The 14585-nt window shown below is 35.4% G+C and overlaps 1 protein-coding gene across 1 annotated transcript in view; it reads left to right on the top strand.

Moving 5' to 3' along the window:
• The window catches only part of LOC128987432 (suppressor of fused homolog), a 41842-nt gene that overhangs the window by 12981 nt on the left and 14276 nt on the right, over positions 1 to 14585 (top strand). The window contains exons 4-5 of the mRNA XM_054408272.1: positions 5016 to 5244; positions 11111 to 11286. Coding sequence (XP_054264247.1) covers positions 5016 to 5244; positions 11111 to 11286 — 405 coding nt within the window. The remainder of the gene's footprint in view (positions 1 to 5015; positions 5245 to 11110; positions 11287 to 14585) is intronic.

Raw genomic sequence — 14585 nt, 5'->3', positions numbered from 1 at the left:
TGGTCCATGTGCTGTTTCCATGTCAGTTTTGAATCCATGACAATGCCGAGATATTTGGTACTATTTTGTGCTTCTATCCCAGGGATTAATACGTTTGTGTCTTTATTTTTAGTAGAGTAGTTTAGCTGAACAGTTTTCTTTTCATTTAGAGCCAATTTGTTTACTGTGCAATATTGTTTAGTCATGTTGAAGTTTATATTGATGTTTGGGCTTAAAGTTTCTGTTGATTTGTCAGTTAGTGTGATGACAGTGTCATCTGCATACATTGTGGTTTGGCAGTATTCTTGTAGCTAGTCTGGTAGGTAATTTGTGAGGAGGAGGAACAGGACTGGTCCGAGAACTGATCCCTGTGGTACTCCTCTCCGTATAGGGGCAGTTTAGGAATTTATTTTATGGCGAGTGTTTTTTTTTCTACATGCTGAATCTCAACTAGTTGCTGTCTGCCATTAAGATAGCTGTGGAACCATTGTTTAGACTTTCCCTCAATACCCAGAGCTCCCAATTTTCTAAGAAGTGTCTTGTGGTTAAGGCAGTCAAAGGCCTTGCTAAAGTCCAGAAACAGACTTGTGACTGAGTCTTCTAGTTTTTCTATTATGTGCTCGGTGAGCTGTATTAAGGCAGTGGAGGTGGATCTTCCTTTGAGGAAGCCATGTTGCTGGCTGGTGAGCAGCAGATTTTGGTCTAGATAGGATATTAGTCTGTTAAGGAAGATTTTTTCAAAGATTTTAGAGAAGGTCGGTATAAGTAGAAATTGGTCTGTAACTTTTAGCATCTGTGTTTGGTCCACTTTTATATTTAGGGTATACCTTGGCAGTTTTCAGCTGCAGTGGCGGCGATTGGGCTTGAGTGGTGAGGGGGGGGGGGGGGGCGAAATCTAGATTTATTGTTGATATAATTCTATTTTATAATTTTGATAAATATTCCTTATGAAAGTGGGGGAGCAACTGCCCTCCCTGCCCCCCCCCCCCCCTAAACGCCGCCTCTGTTCAGCTGTGTTGGGAAGACCCGTTGTTTGAGAGACTTATTTATGAGTGCTGTTAGTGGGTTAATCAGTTCATTTTTGCATGTTTTGACCAGTTAGGCTGATATTTCATCAGTGCCAGATGAAGTTTTTGGTTTAAGTGAGTCTATTGCTTTTGATACTTCGTTACAAGTTGCAAGCTAAAATTTTAGTTTGTTAGCTGTTAAAGTGGAGGAATTTCGGGGGTTCTGGTGTGTGTGTTGGTGTTGTTGGCCTGAAGTGTCCTTTCCTCAGCTGTAGCAAAAAAACTGTTGAGGTGGTTTGCTATTTTGATTGGGTCCTGTAATGTCTCCCCATCTACTAGGAGTTCCCACTCATTTGCTATACTGGTACTTGATTTTCTCTCATTATTTATAACCTACCAGAGTGCCTTGGACTTGTTGTCGGCATTGCTTATATAGTCGGATGTTTGAGATTTCCTCAAAGTCTTTAGTCTTAGGTCATAGTCCCTTTTTGTTGCTGCGGTTTCTGCTTTATCTTCAGGTAGACCTGTGCAGTTTTCTTTTTCCAGGGCATTTATATATAGATTTTTTAGTCTAGAGCATTCAGCATCCCAGCAGTTTTTTTGGTTCTGTTGTTTTTTTCCTTGTCATTTTTACTGGGCAGGTCTCATTTAGATTTAGTATTCCTTGGATACCCCGGGGAAAGTTGTTATAAGATTCATCAACATCTTCTATGTGGTAGACACAGTCCCAGGGTTGTTCATGGAGCCTGGTTTTAAATAGATTTATGGTGTTTTTGTTGAGAGTTCTTCTTTTCTCCTTAATTGACTTTGTAGTTTTTTCTGATGGTAGTTGGAGAGTGGCAATTTGGGCAGTGTGGTCTGAGAGTCCAGACAGGATAATGGATGTCTGGATATGTTTTGGGTCCAGGTTTATTGTTTGTACAGATCCAGTCTATTGAGGTTTTAGTTTCATGTGTAATTCTAGTAGGTGGTAGATTTAGTCTAACAATGTCAAAAGAGGATAGAAGATCTTCAACTTGGATGTTATCTGTGTCGTTTGCATGTTCACCAAGGTTGTTTACATTTATGTCGCCCATGATGACAGTTTTCTTCTTTGTGCGGAGAGCATATTCCAGCTGGCTTGCTAGGATATCTAGCGCTTGTTCCAAATTGTCCCTTGGAGGCCTGTAGACTCCCATGACCTAGACTATTTCCTTTTTCAGTTTTATTTCGAAAAGAGCAGTTTCACATACTAGTTCTGAGTCGTCATCACTTATCTTAAGTACTTTCATATAATTTTCCAGGCCATGTTTGGCATATCCTGCAACTACTCCTTTCGTATGATTTCTTCTTGTGTAGCCTCCAATTAGGGTGTAATGTTAAGTTGCTGAATACTGTTTTCTGCACCAACTAGGTTGAAGCACAATTTGCTCTATGCATGATTACAATAATGGACGATTTCATGACATTGAAAAGTGTTATTCATAGAACAAGTAACTTATCACTATGGTTGAAAGTTATAGCAATGTCGTTTTTAACATTAAAAATAAAGAAAGGCAATAAATTCCAATTTCAGTAGGCTAGGCTCTGTAACACAAAAAATAAACTTTAAATAATCGTTTTATAGTTTTATTGGTCTTAATTGTTGATATAAGACATCTATAAATGAATGTACATTAACAAAATAAAATTAGCTTTTAAAATAAAGTTTGGTTGTATGTTTGAACTTAATGAAATTTACATATAAGATGCGGGTACACTTCCATATCCGTTGGCACAAACAACCGAATGAGTAATATCGATCGATATATCGATTATTTATTATTCGATATATCGTTTGGTTAGTTAGGTATGATGCTTAAAAATAATGCAATATTTAAAAATAAGTATTATAATAAATATGAAGGAACACCCAACTATTTGGTTCTGTTGTTGTAATGTTAGGTTTATAATGCCAACAAATTAAGGTACTTTCCTGTTAAAGGGAACATTCATTATTATCGATGATTTTTTCTCGATATATCGATATTTTTATTTTCCGATCCATTACAAATTGACAACAACTAACTGATCTTGTTTAGGCTAAAATATTCTAAGCTAACCTAACATAACCAACCAAACTTGCTGGACCATTTAAAAATTCCGTTTGGGTTTGGTAATAGAAAAGGCAAGTTAAACACGGAATTTGTAAATGTTATAGCAAGTTTGGTTAGTTATGTTAGGTTATTTTTTTTAGAACCGTTTCATTTCATTATTGTTTGTTGATAGTGAACAATATTTATCGCGTAGTTGTCAGCTGATATGTTTCAATTTGTTAATATCGATATATCGAGAAAAAATCATCGATAATAATGAATGTTCCCTTTAACAGGAAAGTACCCACATTAAATACAATCTAGGAATAAATTGTTTTCCAAGTAATGTTAGATACAATACAGACATTTTTTTTAAATGTTTGTTCAATAAAAATGTAGTTGCAATTAATTTTACATTTACCTAATGAGTGTGGAATAAAAGTAACGTCTTTGGAAAAGTAGGTAGCTAAAATTGTAGCTATAGCTACATTTCATTGTAGCTGTAGTTGTAGCTAGCTACTTTTTCTGAACTGTAGCTGTAGCTGCAGCTAAGCTACTTTTTTGGAAATGTAGCAGTAGTTGTAGCTAGATGCATTTTAAAAGTAGCTTCCCCAACACTGTAGCATACTATACATTTAAAGAACCAAATTTTCTCAAAAACCGTGTCCTCCCCCATTGCAAACGCAGAGTATGAGTATAACTGCAATAATCATTTTTTACTTTATACGCCAACCTCGTACGAAGGACGGCTGCTACTAGTCAAAGAATAAACACCCCCGCCGCAGTAAACCTGCCGACTAAGTGAATTTCCATTCGTCTGAATTGATTTCCAATTAAATCTATTTAAATAACATTAGGTTTAACAAGTAGCTGGGTTTGCTGCTACAAGGAAGCTAATAAAGTGTATTTTTAGTAAAATAATAATAGTTTAGTATAAAATAAATAAATTTGCCAAGTTTGATCAAAATATATCCATAAACGAGCAAACTACAAAATTTTACAATAATCTCCAGAAGAATAACATGGGAATTTTAAATTTACAACTTTTTGTATTTTCTCCGTTACCAATAACCGTACAAAAATACTTCGAAATACTAAACATTTTTTTTAAGCTCTTTAAAAAGGTCTAGAAAGAAATTGGGAAATTTTGTGTGTTGAGCCAGTCAAAAATGAAAAACCATTTTTTAACCCATAAAACCCCGGTCCCCTGGTCCGATTATGCTGGTTCACGTTCATGTATGTATATATATACACATATACCCTGTATAAACATTTGAAAGACTGGTGTTTTTGGCCTCTGGGGACATCAAAATGAAAAAGTAAATCAGTACCGGGCCTAGGTCTTACTGTGCCAGTGCCACCTACGGTAATAGTTACTTCCCTATAAGGAAATTCGCTAATAAGACTTAAAATTGGATCTTCATTTTTAAAAGATCATAAAAAACATTGAAAATATTGATTCCATTGTTTCAAAAATTGAAACAGTCAGTATATTATGGTATTTTTGAAATGTAGATACAATTTTAAGACTTATTTACTCTTTGCAATTTCTCTCTAAACTTAATCATTAGGGAGCTACAGGATGCACAATGTACAACGCAAGCCAATTTTTCTTAGGTGTAACACACTTCAACTCCTAAACAAGTAGCTTTAGAGAAAAATGTCAAAAATAAAAATATTTTAAAGTCACATTTACATTCTAAAACAATCATAAAATATTGGGTGTTCTATAAGAAATATTGAAGTTGTAGAACATATTGGAAAATACCGGTCATATTTTTTAAAATTAGTAACCATAAAAAAATCTTAAATATAAAGGGGAGTTCCCCATAAGAAGTTAACTCGTTAACTGTCCTTCTTATAGTAAAATTGTTCACTTTAGGTGAGATACCCTGAATAGTTAAATTACAATCAATTAGTTTTAAAAGTGGAAATGTGTTGGTGTGTGTCAACACTGATTATGTGATATTTCAAGGCAATACTCTATGTGCTGGCGACCACGTGTCTTGGCACTGCGCACTAGACAGTAGTGAGTCTCGTATCCAACACATGTTGATGGCAGCAGACCCCCAGTTGCCAGCCACCACGTCACCATTCGGCCTCGTCAACTTCGTACAGGTAGTGGGCATCTGTCGGGAGGAGCTGTTGGCGGCTCAGCGCTGGAATGGACCTGGTGTGCTTGACATCCTCCGCAGACTGCCAGGGTATTTCAGCTGAATTGTGCTTAGTAGAGTATACCACCTCTTAACCGACCTCGCATTAACCGATAATCGGATTATCCACCCTCCCTCGTACGTAAAATATTACAGTTTGTTTTAACTGACCTTGTTTTGTGAGCACTTCCGTTTAACCGCTGCTTTTGTCGATGGGAACAATACGCTAAACTCTACAGGATGTTACAGGCTTTAAATAAACAATCTGTCTCGTATCGAAATGGTTGCTTGTATTCTTAATTTTGACAATAAGTTCTGTACTGTATTACGATGGATTTGAAATTACTGGACCATTAATGGATTTGACTCTTGCCTACAACTTCAATTTATTCCACTGAAAGTATTTGAATTGACCGTGTAGTTTATTTTGTAAATAATACCATTGACTATACACAGAATATTAATCAATATTCACCCAAAACACTAGTAAACTCTAGTGAGATTAGAGATGGTCCTAAACTTCATCTATTTTCTTGGCTTCAAATTTTCATATCACATGGGAAGTCTATTCTGTGTATAGTCAATGATAATACACACATGACTTCACAATAATCTTACTACTATCTATCTATTATATTATTAAAGTGATACAATCAAATTTTATGTAAACGGTTAAGGCCATTTACCAAATAAAAATATAGGCATATGGCACATCAAAATGAAGCTTGGAGTGTGTAGATTTGCCGAAAAGTATTGATATGGATGAATTTCCTAAGGGCTCTGCCCCACAGGCTGATTTCCAAAGGGCTACGCCTGGCATGCTTCCAAAGATTAAATGATTTAATTCAATTTAGTTAATGAAACAGCTGGTCAGTACAATGAAGTGGTGTTTGTTTATTTACTCGAAAAAATTGTTTGTGATGCTTTATGTAGTTTTAGGAGGGTTATGTTTGGTTTTAAAGAAAGGTTGTATACGTTTTGTAAAGTATTGCTCAAAGTTTCAATTTGTAATTTATATAGTAAGCTACATGTAAAAAGGCTTGACCAAAATTGAAGAATTATGGCCAAACATGTCATTCATGAAGCATTAATATAAAGCAATTGATGCTATTGCTACACTAAGGTATGTTGTCATATTCTTTTGGATCTATATTAACATTAAAAGTAGGTGTTTGAAAGTAAGTAGGTTTACACTTTATATCAGTTTATATTTTCAAACTAAATCATAGAGTTGTTGTATTTTAAAACACGCATCAGCACTACTTCAATAGCTCTCTAGATCACATTTTCTCCCCGTTGCAAAGCACGGGTATAGCAGCTTGTTATATTATTATATTATTCCAAATGAATAGCACTCAATTTTTTTAAGTTTTTAGGGATTGCCCGTTTTAACTGTCCTTTTGAGCTATCCAACCTAGGTCCAGTCCCGTTATAATTGGTTAAGCTAAGTTATCGGGGTCTTCTGTATATCAAATTAAATACATTTTTTCATTAGGTTGAATTTTTACACTTGATGGCAACAGATATATCTAATCTATATCTATAAAAGATGAACTATGTATGTATGCATGTATATATGCATATACCTTATGGACTCCAAAACCACTCGACAGATTGTAATGAAACTTTCAGGCAATATTAAGCATCTTTCAAGGATGGTTCGTGTGAAGTTTGGTGCAGATCCGTCAAAAGGGCTCCGCCCCAGAGGGTTTAAAGTGGGCCAATGTCAGACTTTTTGAACTACAATGTTTACAAATAAATATAACTAGCTGTTACCCGGCAACTGTTTTGTTGGTTGTAATAATTACAACATGATGTATTAGTCATGATTTGAAATAGTGCCACAATGGCTCCATAGAGTGCAGCACAGAAAACTATTTTACTTTTGAATAAGTCCAAATATATTAAACCCCAATTGCAGCACACCTGTGCACTCAACGACTCCAATGTTAAATATGTAAACATAAAAACCTTTATCTAAGTATTATAAACAATAAATGGGATGGCAATGTGTTAATATTTGTATCTTTTGTTCTATACCAACAGTGGTGGTAGGTACACCTAAAAACTTACATATTTATACACCTAATGAAAAAACAAATACCCCCGCCGCAGCAAACCTGCAGACTAAGCGAATTTCAACTTGTCTGATTACATTTTTAGTAAAATATTTCCATAAATGAGACATATTTATTCCCAATTTAAACAACATTAGATTTAACCAGAGCTTAGGTTTGCTGCTACGGGGAAGGTAAAAAGTGTTTTTTGACCATATGTCAATAGTATAGAATGAAATAAATAAATTTGCCAAATTTTATCAACATATACCCATAAAGAAGTAAACTACAACAGTTTTCATTTTCTCCCTAAGAATAACATAGGAATTTTAAATTACACTTTTTTTAATTTTCTCCATGACTGTTAGGCATAAAACAGCACTTCAATATACTAAATTATTTCTTTTTTTAAGTTCTACAAAATGGTTGAGAAAGAAATTGCAAAAAATTTTATTTTTAGGGTTAAAAATGGGAAAAACCCATTTTTACTCCATAAAACCCCCCATAAACCCCTGTTCCCATCGTCCGATTATGCTGCTTCGCGAACTCGTTCGAATAAACGTAGGTTTACACGTTTGTACCAAATTTCATCAAAATCTGATCATATTTGCTCGAGTTATCGCGCTAACGGACACATATATAAATATATATATATGAATTTGAACGGATGGTGTTTTTGGCCTCTGGGGACCTCAAAACAAAAAAGTAAATCGGTCCCGAGTCTAGGTCTTACCATGAGACCTACGGTTATAGCTTATTCCCTATATGGGAAATTTGCTAAAAAACATTGTTTATCCACTGGCAATTAAGTAAAATATTCAATTGTTATTTTTGGTATACACTTTTATTATTCATTCTAAAGAACAAATTACGATTTAAAATAATAGTTGTTAAGCGCAGCAACGCGCGCCGGGTGACTGCTAGTATATCCTAAAATAATATCTATACATATCTTTGATTTATATTTACCAATGGTAATAAATAAAGCTAAGTTAAAAATCTAAATTGTAGAAACTTTAAAAGTAAACTTAAAAGGAAAATTTGTCTTTCTCTATCAAATATTTGAGTTATTTTTTTCCTTATTAATGTTTTTTTCTTTTCCATTGTTGCTCTTTAAGATGGTTCCGCCCCCTGGCTGTTTACGCGTAAACATGGCCCACAAAAAAGAACCTCCTGGCATTATTAAAGTGTTTATACTGTGTGTTTATAAAAATTACCTGGATTATTTGAGCATGGTGTCCCGTAGGGCTCAGTATTGGGGCCGGTCCTTTTTTTAGTCATGATAAATGACCTTAGTGCCATTGGAAGCGTTCTAATGTTTGCTTATGATACAACAATCGTTGCCAGAGGTTCTACTCCAGTTTTAGCCAGGGAAAAGGCTGCAGAAGTTTTTGACTTGGCAAAAACTTGGTTATGGTTGGAAATAAACGGATTGAGCCTCAACCGAGAAAAAACCCAAGAGATTGTGTGCAGTCTCAGTCGTACAAACGCTGACGTTTTGACAGAGGTGAAGCTGCTGGGATTAGTCATAGATGCAAAGATTAGCTGGAGTGGCCATGTGGACAGTGTCTGTACGAAGCTCTCTCCAGGCGTTCATCTACTCTGCAGACTTAAAACCCTGTTGACGAGGCATTACCTGACCACTGTCTATCATGGCTTGTTTCATTCCCACTTGGGGACACTCCTGCTTTGGGGACATGCTGCAAGGTGTGAAGATATTCTTCTCCTACAAGAACAGGCGGTTCGGATCATTGCATCGACAAGTTACAGTGAACACTGTAGGCCAATCTTTAGAAGCCTAAAAATTCTTACTATCTTCAGCCAGTATGTATTGTTGAGCCTCTGTTATGTGAGTGATAACCTACACCAGCTCACAAAAAGGGAATTCCACCAATCCCACAACCTTCGTAACAGTGACCAGCTTCACATACCCTACTGCAGGCTCTCCAAAACACAATGCTGTTTCCGCATTAGGGCTCTGAAGATGTACAATGCTCTCCCCCAAAGATTTAAGACTTGTGAACCGTCCGCTTTAAAAAAAAGTCAAAGCCTGGCTAGTCGACCCACCACTGTACTCAGTTGACGAATATTTTGATGCGTTGCACCGAGTATAGGCTCAACGCCATCTTGCCTAAAATATTGTAAATAGTTTACATAGTATTTTTAGTTTTATCCTTGACACAGTCTATCCAGAAATTCTGGTCAACGACGTTGCAGCAGGTATTAAGGAATCAAAGGTATTCGAACGAGTTTGCGAACCAGAATGATCAGACTATGTTAGCGGGGGTTTATGGGGGATTATATGGGGTAAAAAATTGTTTTTCCTATATTTGACCCAAAAAACATAAAATTTAGCAATTTCTTTCCAAACCATTTTGTGTAAACAAAAAAATAATTTAGTGCATTGAAGCGTTACTATGGGTATTTACTCAAGGGAGGTACAGAAGAGCCTTCAATGACGTCAGCTGTCAGATCTCCTCTTGAGGGAACACCATTGCCGCAACAATACGGAATTCAGTCATCGGCCTCGGTGGTGTAGTGGATAGCGTGACAGGCTGATAATCCGAAGGTGCCGGGTTCGAATCCCGCTGGCAGCACTAACTTTTTGTCAACAATTTTTTTTCAGATCAGCAAGTTTGGTTGGTTTGGTTAGGTTATGACAGTTTAATTTTATAATTAAAAAATTGAATTTTAGGCAATTTATAATTTTATTTTATGAATATAATTGAACAATTTTAAGATTAATTTTATAATTTTCCTTAATTTTATAATTAACTAGGCCTAGTAGTGAAGTAAAAATTATGCTGTGTGCTCTCTACTACAACGCTTTTAACAGAGGAATTTTGAACTAAACTATGATGTCATCGTTGCCTCATTTGTACCTCCCTTAAGTCAGACCTGTTATTATGCGCCTAATGGTTACGAAAAAGATTCCAATAAATTGTAAATTTAAAATTCTTATGCTATTCTTATGGAGAATAATTAAAGTGGATTATTCATAAAAAATGTCAACATTTTTACATGAACACCTTTAACAACATTTTTAATTGAAACATTTTAAGTAATATAAAATAACTCTTTTTTTTGTACTTTGGTATTTTAACTTACTTAATAATATATACATATATATATTATATATACAATAGTTTGGAAAAAGGGCTACCATTATAAATATTAAAGAAAGCATTCTAACTCAGTACCCTGAAACGATAAAATAAAATAAAAAAATCATTTCAGGGTACTGAGTTGGAATGCTTTCTTTAATATACCATATAAATTTATATATATTACAAATTTTAACGAATGGTGTTTTTGGCCTCTGGGGACATCAAAATGAATAAATAAATCGGTCCAGGGCCTAGGTCTTACCGTGCCACCTACGGTAATAGCTACTTCCCTATCGGGAAATTCGCTAAAAACTACAAAAAAAGTATACCAATGAAAATCACACCGCGCTTGATTTAGGCCTACATGTAAATTAGTAAAAATATACTAGGCTAGGCTTTTAATGACCTAAAAATACGATTGATTTTACAAAATGAGCTATCAACGACTTTGGTTTATAAGTTTGAAAAGTTGAATTAGGCCTATCTAGGCAATAAAATAAGAACAGATTTAACATTAACTTATTAATTGCTGAGTGAACTTGGATGAAAATGAATAACCAATTAAATTAGGCTTATATGCTCCGTGTTAAAATTTATGAGAAGATGTAACGACGTCGTTTAACAAAAATACTAGGCCTAACTTGCCAGATATTTAATCTGTAATACTATCATTTTTTTATATATAATATTTTAACTAGCCTACTGGATATCTTCAACCAGAATATCATTTGAACATATCATTGTATGTTACAGAGCTGGTGGGCCATGGTTGGTTACAGACATGAGGAGGGGGGAGACCATGTTTGAACTGGATGTCACAGCCCAGGATGAAGTAGACAGAGGTATAGAGGAAGACGGCTCTAACCTCAGTGGCGTGAGTGCCAGGTGCTCATGGTCAGAGCTCAACCATCTGTTCAGTCTAGGAACTGGTAAGTCATGGCATCTACAAATAAGTACAAAAGTAAAACTGAAACATACCTTGTCAAACAATCCTCAACATGTGAACTTATAGATGACTTGCTACTTTGTTTCAACAATTACTCAACTTTCCATCACCTTCAGACTTCAAAACGGTGATTGAGTTTTGAATAATTGTTGAAACAAATGAAGCAAGTTATCTACAAGTTCAGGCGTAGAGTATTGTTTGAGAAGGTATGTTTTAGTTGTTAATTCCCTTATCTAATTAAATAAAACCCAAAATATAATTTATTCAGCAAAAAAATACATTGAACATAATTTTATCTATAAACAACAATATTTACAACTTTATTTAGTTCTATTACAAATAATAAGACAATTTTTTGTAAAAAGCTTTTAAATTACACTGAGCAAAATAATCTCCAACAATGGAAAAGTTACTCCTGTTGGTTGAAGAGATAGTACAGGCGCTAGGTGCAGTTGAGTATGCATGAAAAGAGTCACAGATTTTGACTTTTGATTTGGTAATGGGGACCTAGGTGAGTGTAAAAACCCATGTCGTCGCCTCCAGGGGTGGTCGACAACATAGGGGTGGGGGCGCAAAGTTGCGACAAACGTTAATCAGAAAACCACTTTTAAATCCCTTGTTATTGAACGTAAGTAAAAGACTCAATTAAATTGACTTTTGATTTTAGTAATAGGGGCCTAGGTAGGTGTAAAAACCCAGGTCGTCGCCTCCAGGGGTGGTCGACAACATAGGGGTGGGGGCGCAAAGTTGCGACAAACGTTAATCAGAAAACCACTTTTAACTCCCTTGTTATTGAACGTAAGTAAAAGACTCAATTAAATTGACTTTTGATTTTAGTAATAGGGGCCTAGGTAGGTGTAAAAACCCAGGCCGTCGCCTCCAGGGGTGGTCAACAACATAGGGGTGGGGGCGCCAAGTTGCGAAAAACGTTAATCAGAAAACCACTTTTAACTCCCTTGTTATTGAAAGTAAGTAAAAGACTCATTTAAATTGACTTTTGATTTTAATAATAGGGGCCTAGGTAAGTGTAAAAACCCATATCGTTGCATCAAGGGGTGGTCGACAACATAGGGGTGGGGGCACAAAGTTGCGAAAAACGTTAATCGGCAAACCGCTTTAACTCCCTTGTTATTGAACGTAAGTAATAGATTCATTTAGTAATAGGGGCCTAGGTGAGTGTAAAAAGAGCTGCTAGGCAGTTGACATTTGGTCTTGCCCAAACACTTCTTGGTCTTAGGCCCAAACCCTCAAGGAAAATATTTAAAAATGACGTTTTCACATTTTAACCCCCCCACCCCAAATCTAGAAATTTCCCCTCTATCTTATTCTTAGGGGGAATAGCATTGAAAGTGGTCAACTTTGTGTGTTCATCTGAACCATTTAGAAACGTGCTAGAGACTTGAAGTTTTGTAATATTGTTGTATCGGATCTTACATTAACGGTGAAATTTGCAACAGTCCCATTTTCAAATTCTAACCCCCTCAAAAATCCAAAATGGCTGACACTTAAAAACGAATAAAACACGTTTTTTAATGGCTAGCCCTAAACGGTAAGTTCTATACAAGATTTGGAAGAATTTTAATGATCAGGAACTAAATTTTCTACAAAACATTTTCAAGCGTTTTCCGAAAATCGCACTCCTTCACCTTCAAAAAAACGCCCTACTTTCAAAATTTGATAAATTTCTTTCAAATTTATTATGATTTTCGCTATTTTTTTTGACCTGAGAATTTCTTTTTGCAAATATTATTAATTCTTTATATCTAACTTAGTTTACTTTAAATTCTACTCATTACATGTTTTTTCGTAACCTTACTTCTTCAACCCCACAACTTTGGATTAATGTCAAAATGTTAACATTTTTTTTACCACTTTTACGAGCCCCATGTTATTCTTACGGAGAAAAACTATGAAATTTAAAGACTTTGGTATGCTCATCTGATTTGTTTAGAAACGTGCTAGAGACTTTAAATTTGATAGTATTGTAGTATGGGATCCTAAATTAACGTTGAAATTCCCAAAAGTCTCATTTTAAAATTTTAACCCGACCAAAAATCCAAATGGTGGACATCTAAAAACTAAAAAACATGTTTTTTAAAAACGGCTATAACTCAAAAAGGGTAAGAGCTAGAAAAGATTTGTAAGAAAGAACATGATCAGGAATTAAATTTTCATCAAAACACTGCTAGACGTTTTCCGAAAATCACAACCCTTCACCCCCAAAAATTGACATACTTTCAAAAATTGCTAAATTTTGTTAAATTTTTTAATGGTTTTCGCTTATTTTCCACACTATTTAATTTTATTTTTTTAAATTAATAATGCTTTGTACTCTCCTTGGATTACTTTAATTTCAATCACTACATATTTTTTCGTAGTTCCTTCGCCCCTAAAATGCAAATGTAATGTACAAATTTGAAAGATTCCAACACTGTTACGAGGCTATAACAGTTTCCAATGTTATTCTTATGGGGAATAAGCTTGAAAGTGACATACTTCAGTGTTACTTTTTTAACTATTTTGAAACGTGATACAGACTTAAAACTTTAACCTCTGGAGGCTACAACATGGGTCTTTACCCTAGGCCCCTATTACTAAAATCAGAAGTCAATTTAAATTAATCTTTTACTTACCTTCAATAACAAGGGAGTTAAAGCGGTTTGCCGATCAACGTTTTACGCAATTTTGCGCGCCCACCCCTAAGATGTCGACCACCCCTGGAGGAGACAAAATGGGGTTTTACACTTACCTAGGCCCCTATTACTAAAATCAGAAGTCAATTTAAATGAGCCTTTTACTTACGTTCAATAACAAGGGAGTTAAAAGTTGTTTTCTGATTAACGTTTTTCGCAATTTTGCGCCCCCACCCCTAAGTTGTCGACCACCCCTGGAGGAGACGAAATGGGTTTTTACACTTACCTAGGCCCTTATTACTAAAATCAAAAGTCAATTTAAATGACCCTTTATTTACGTTCAATAACAAGAGAGTTAAAAGTTGTTTTCTGATTAAAGTTTTTCGCAACTTTGCGTCCCCACCCCTATGTTGTCGACCACCCCTGGAGGCGACGACCTGGGTTTTTACACTTACCTAGGCCCCTATTACTAAAATCAAAAGTCAATTTAAATGAGTCGTTTACTTACGTTCAATAACAAGGGAGTTAAAAGTTGTTTTCTGATTAACGTTTTTCGCAATTTTGCGCCCCCCACCCCTAAGTTGTCGACCACTCCTGGAGGAGACGAAATGGGTTTTTACACTTACCTAGGCCCTTATTACTAAAATCA

The sequence above is a fragment of the Macrosteles quadrilineatus genome, unplaced genomic scaffold, assembly GCF_028750875.1.
Source record: "Macrosteles quadrilineatus isolate MER2022 unplaced genomic scaffold, UCM_ALF_1.0 Scaffold_2__2_contigs__length_208266976, whole genome shotgun sequence".
In the NCBI taxonomy this organism is placed as follows: Eukaryota; Metazoa; Arthropoda; class Insecta; order Hemiptera; family Cicadellidae; genus Macrosteles; species Macrosteles quadrilineatus.
Note: the sequence above shows the minus strand (reverse complement) of the source record. Positions and strands in the feature narration are given on the sequence as shown.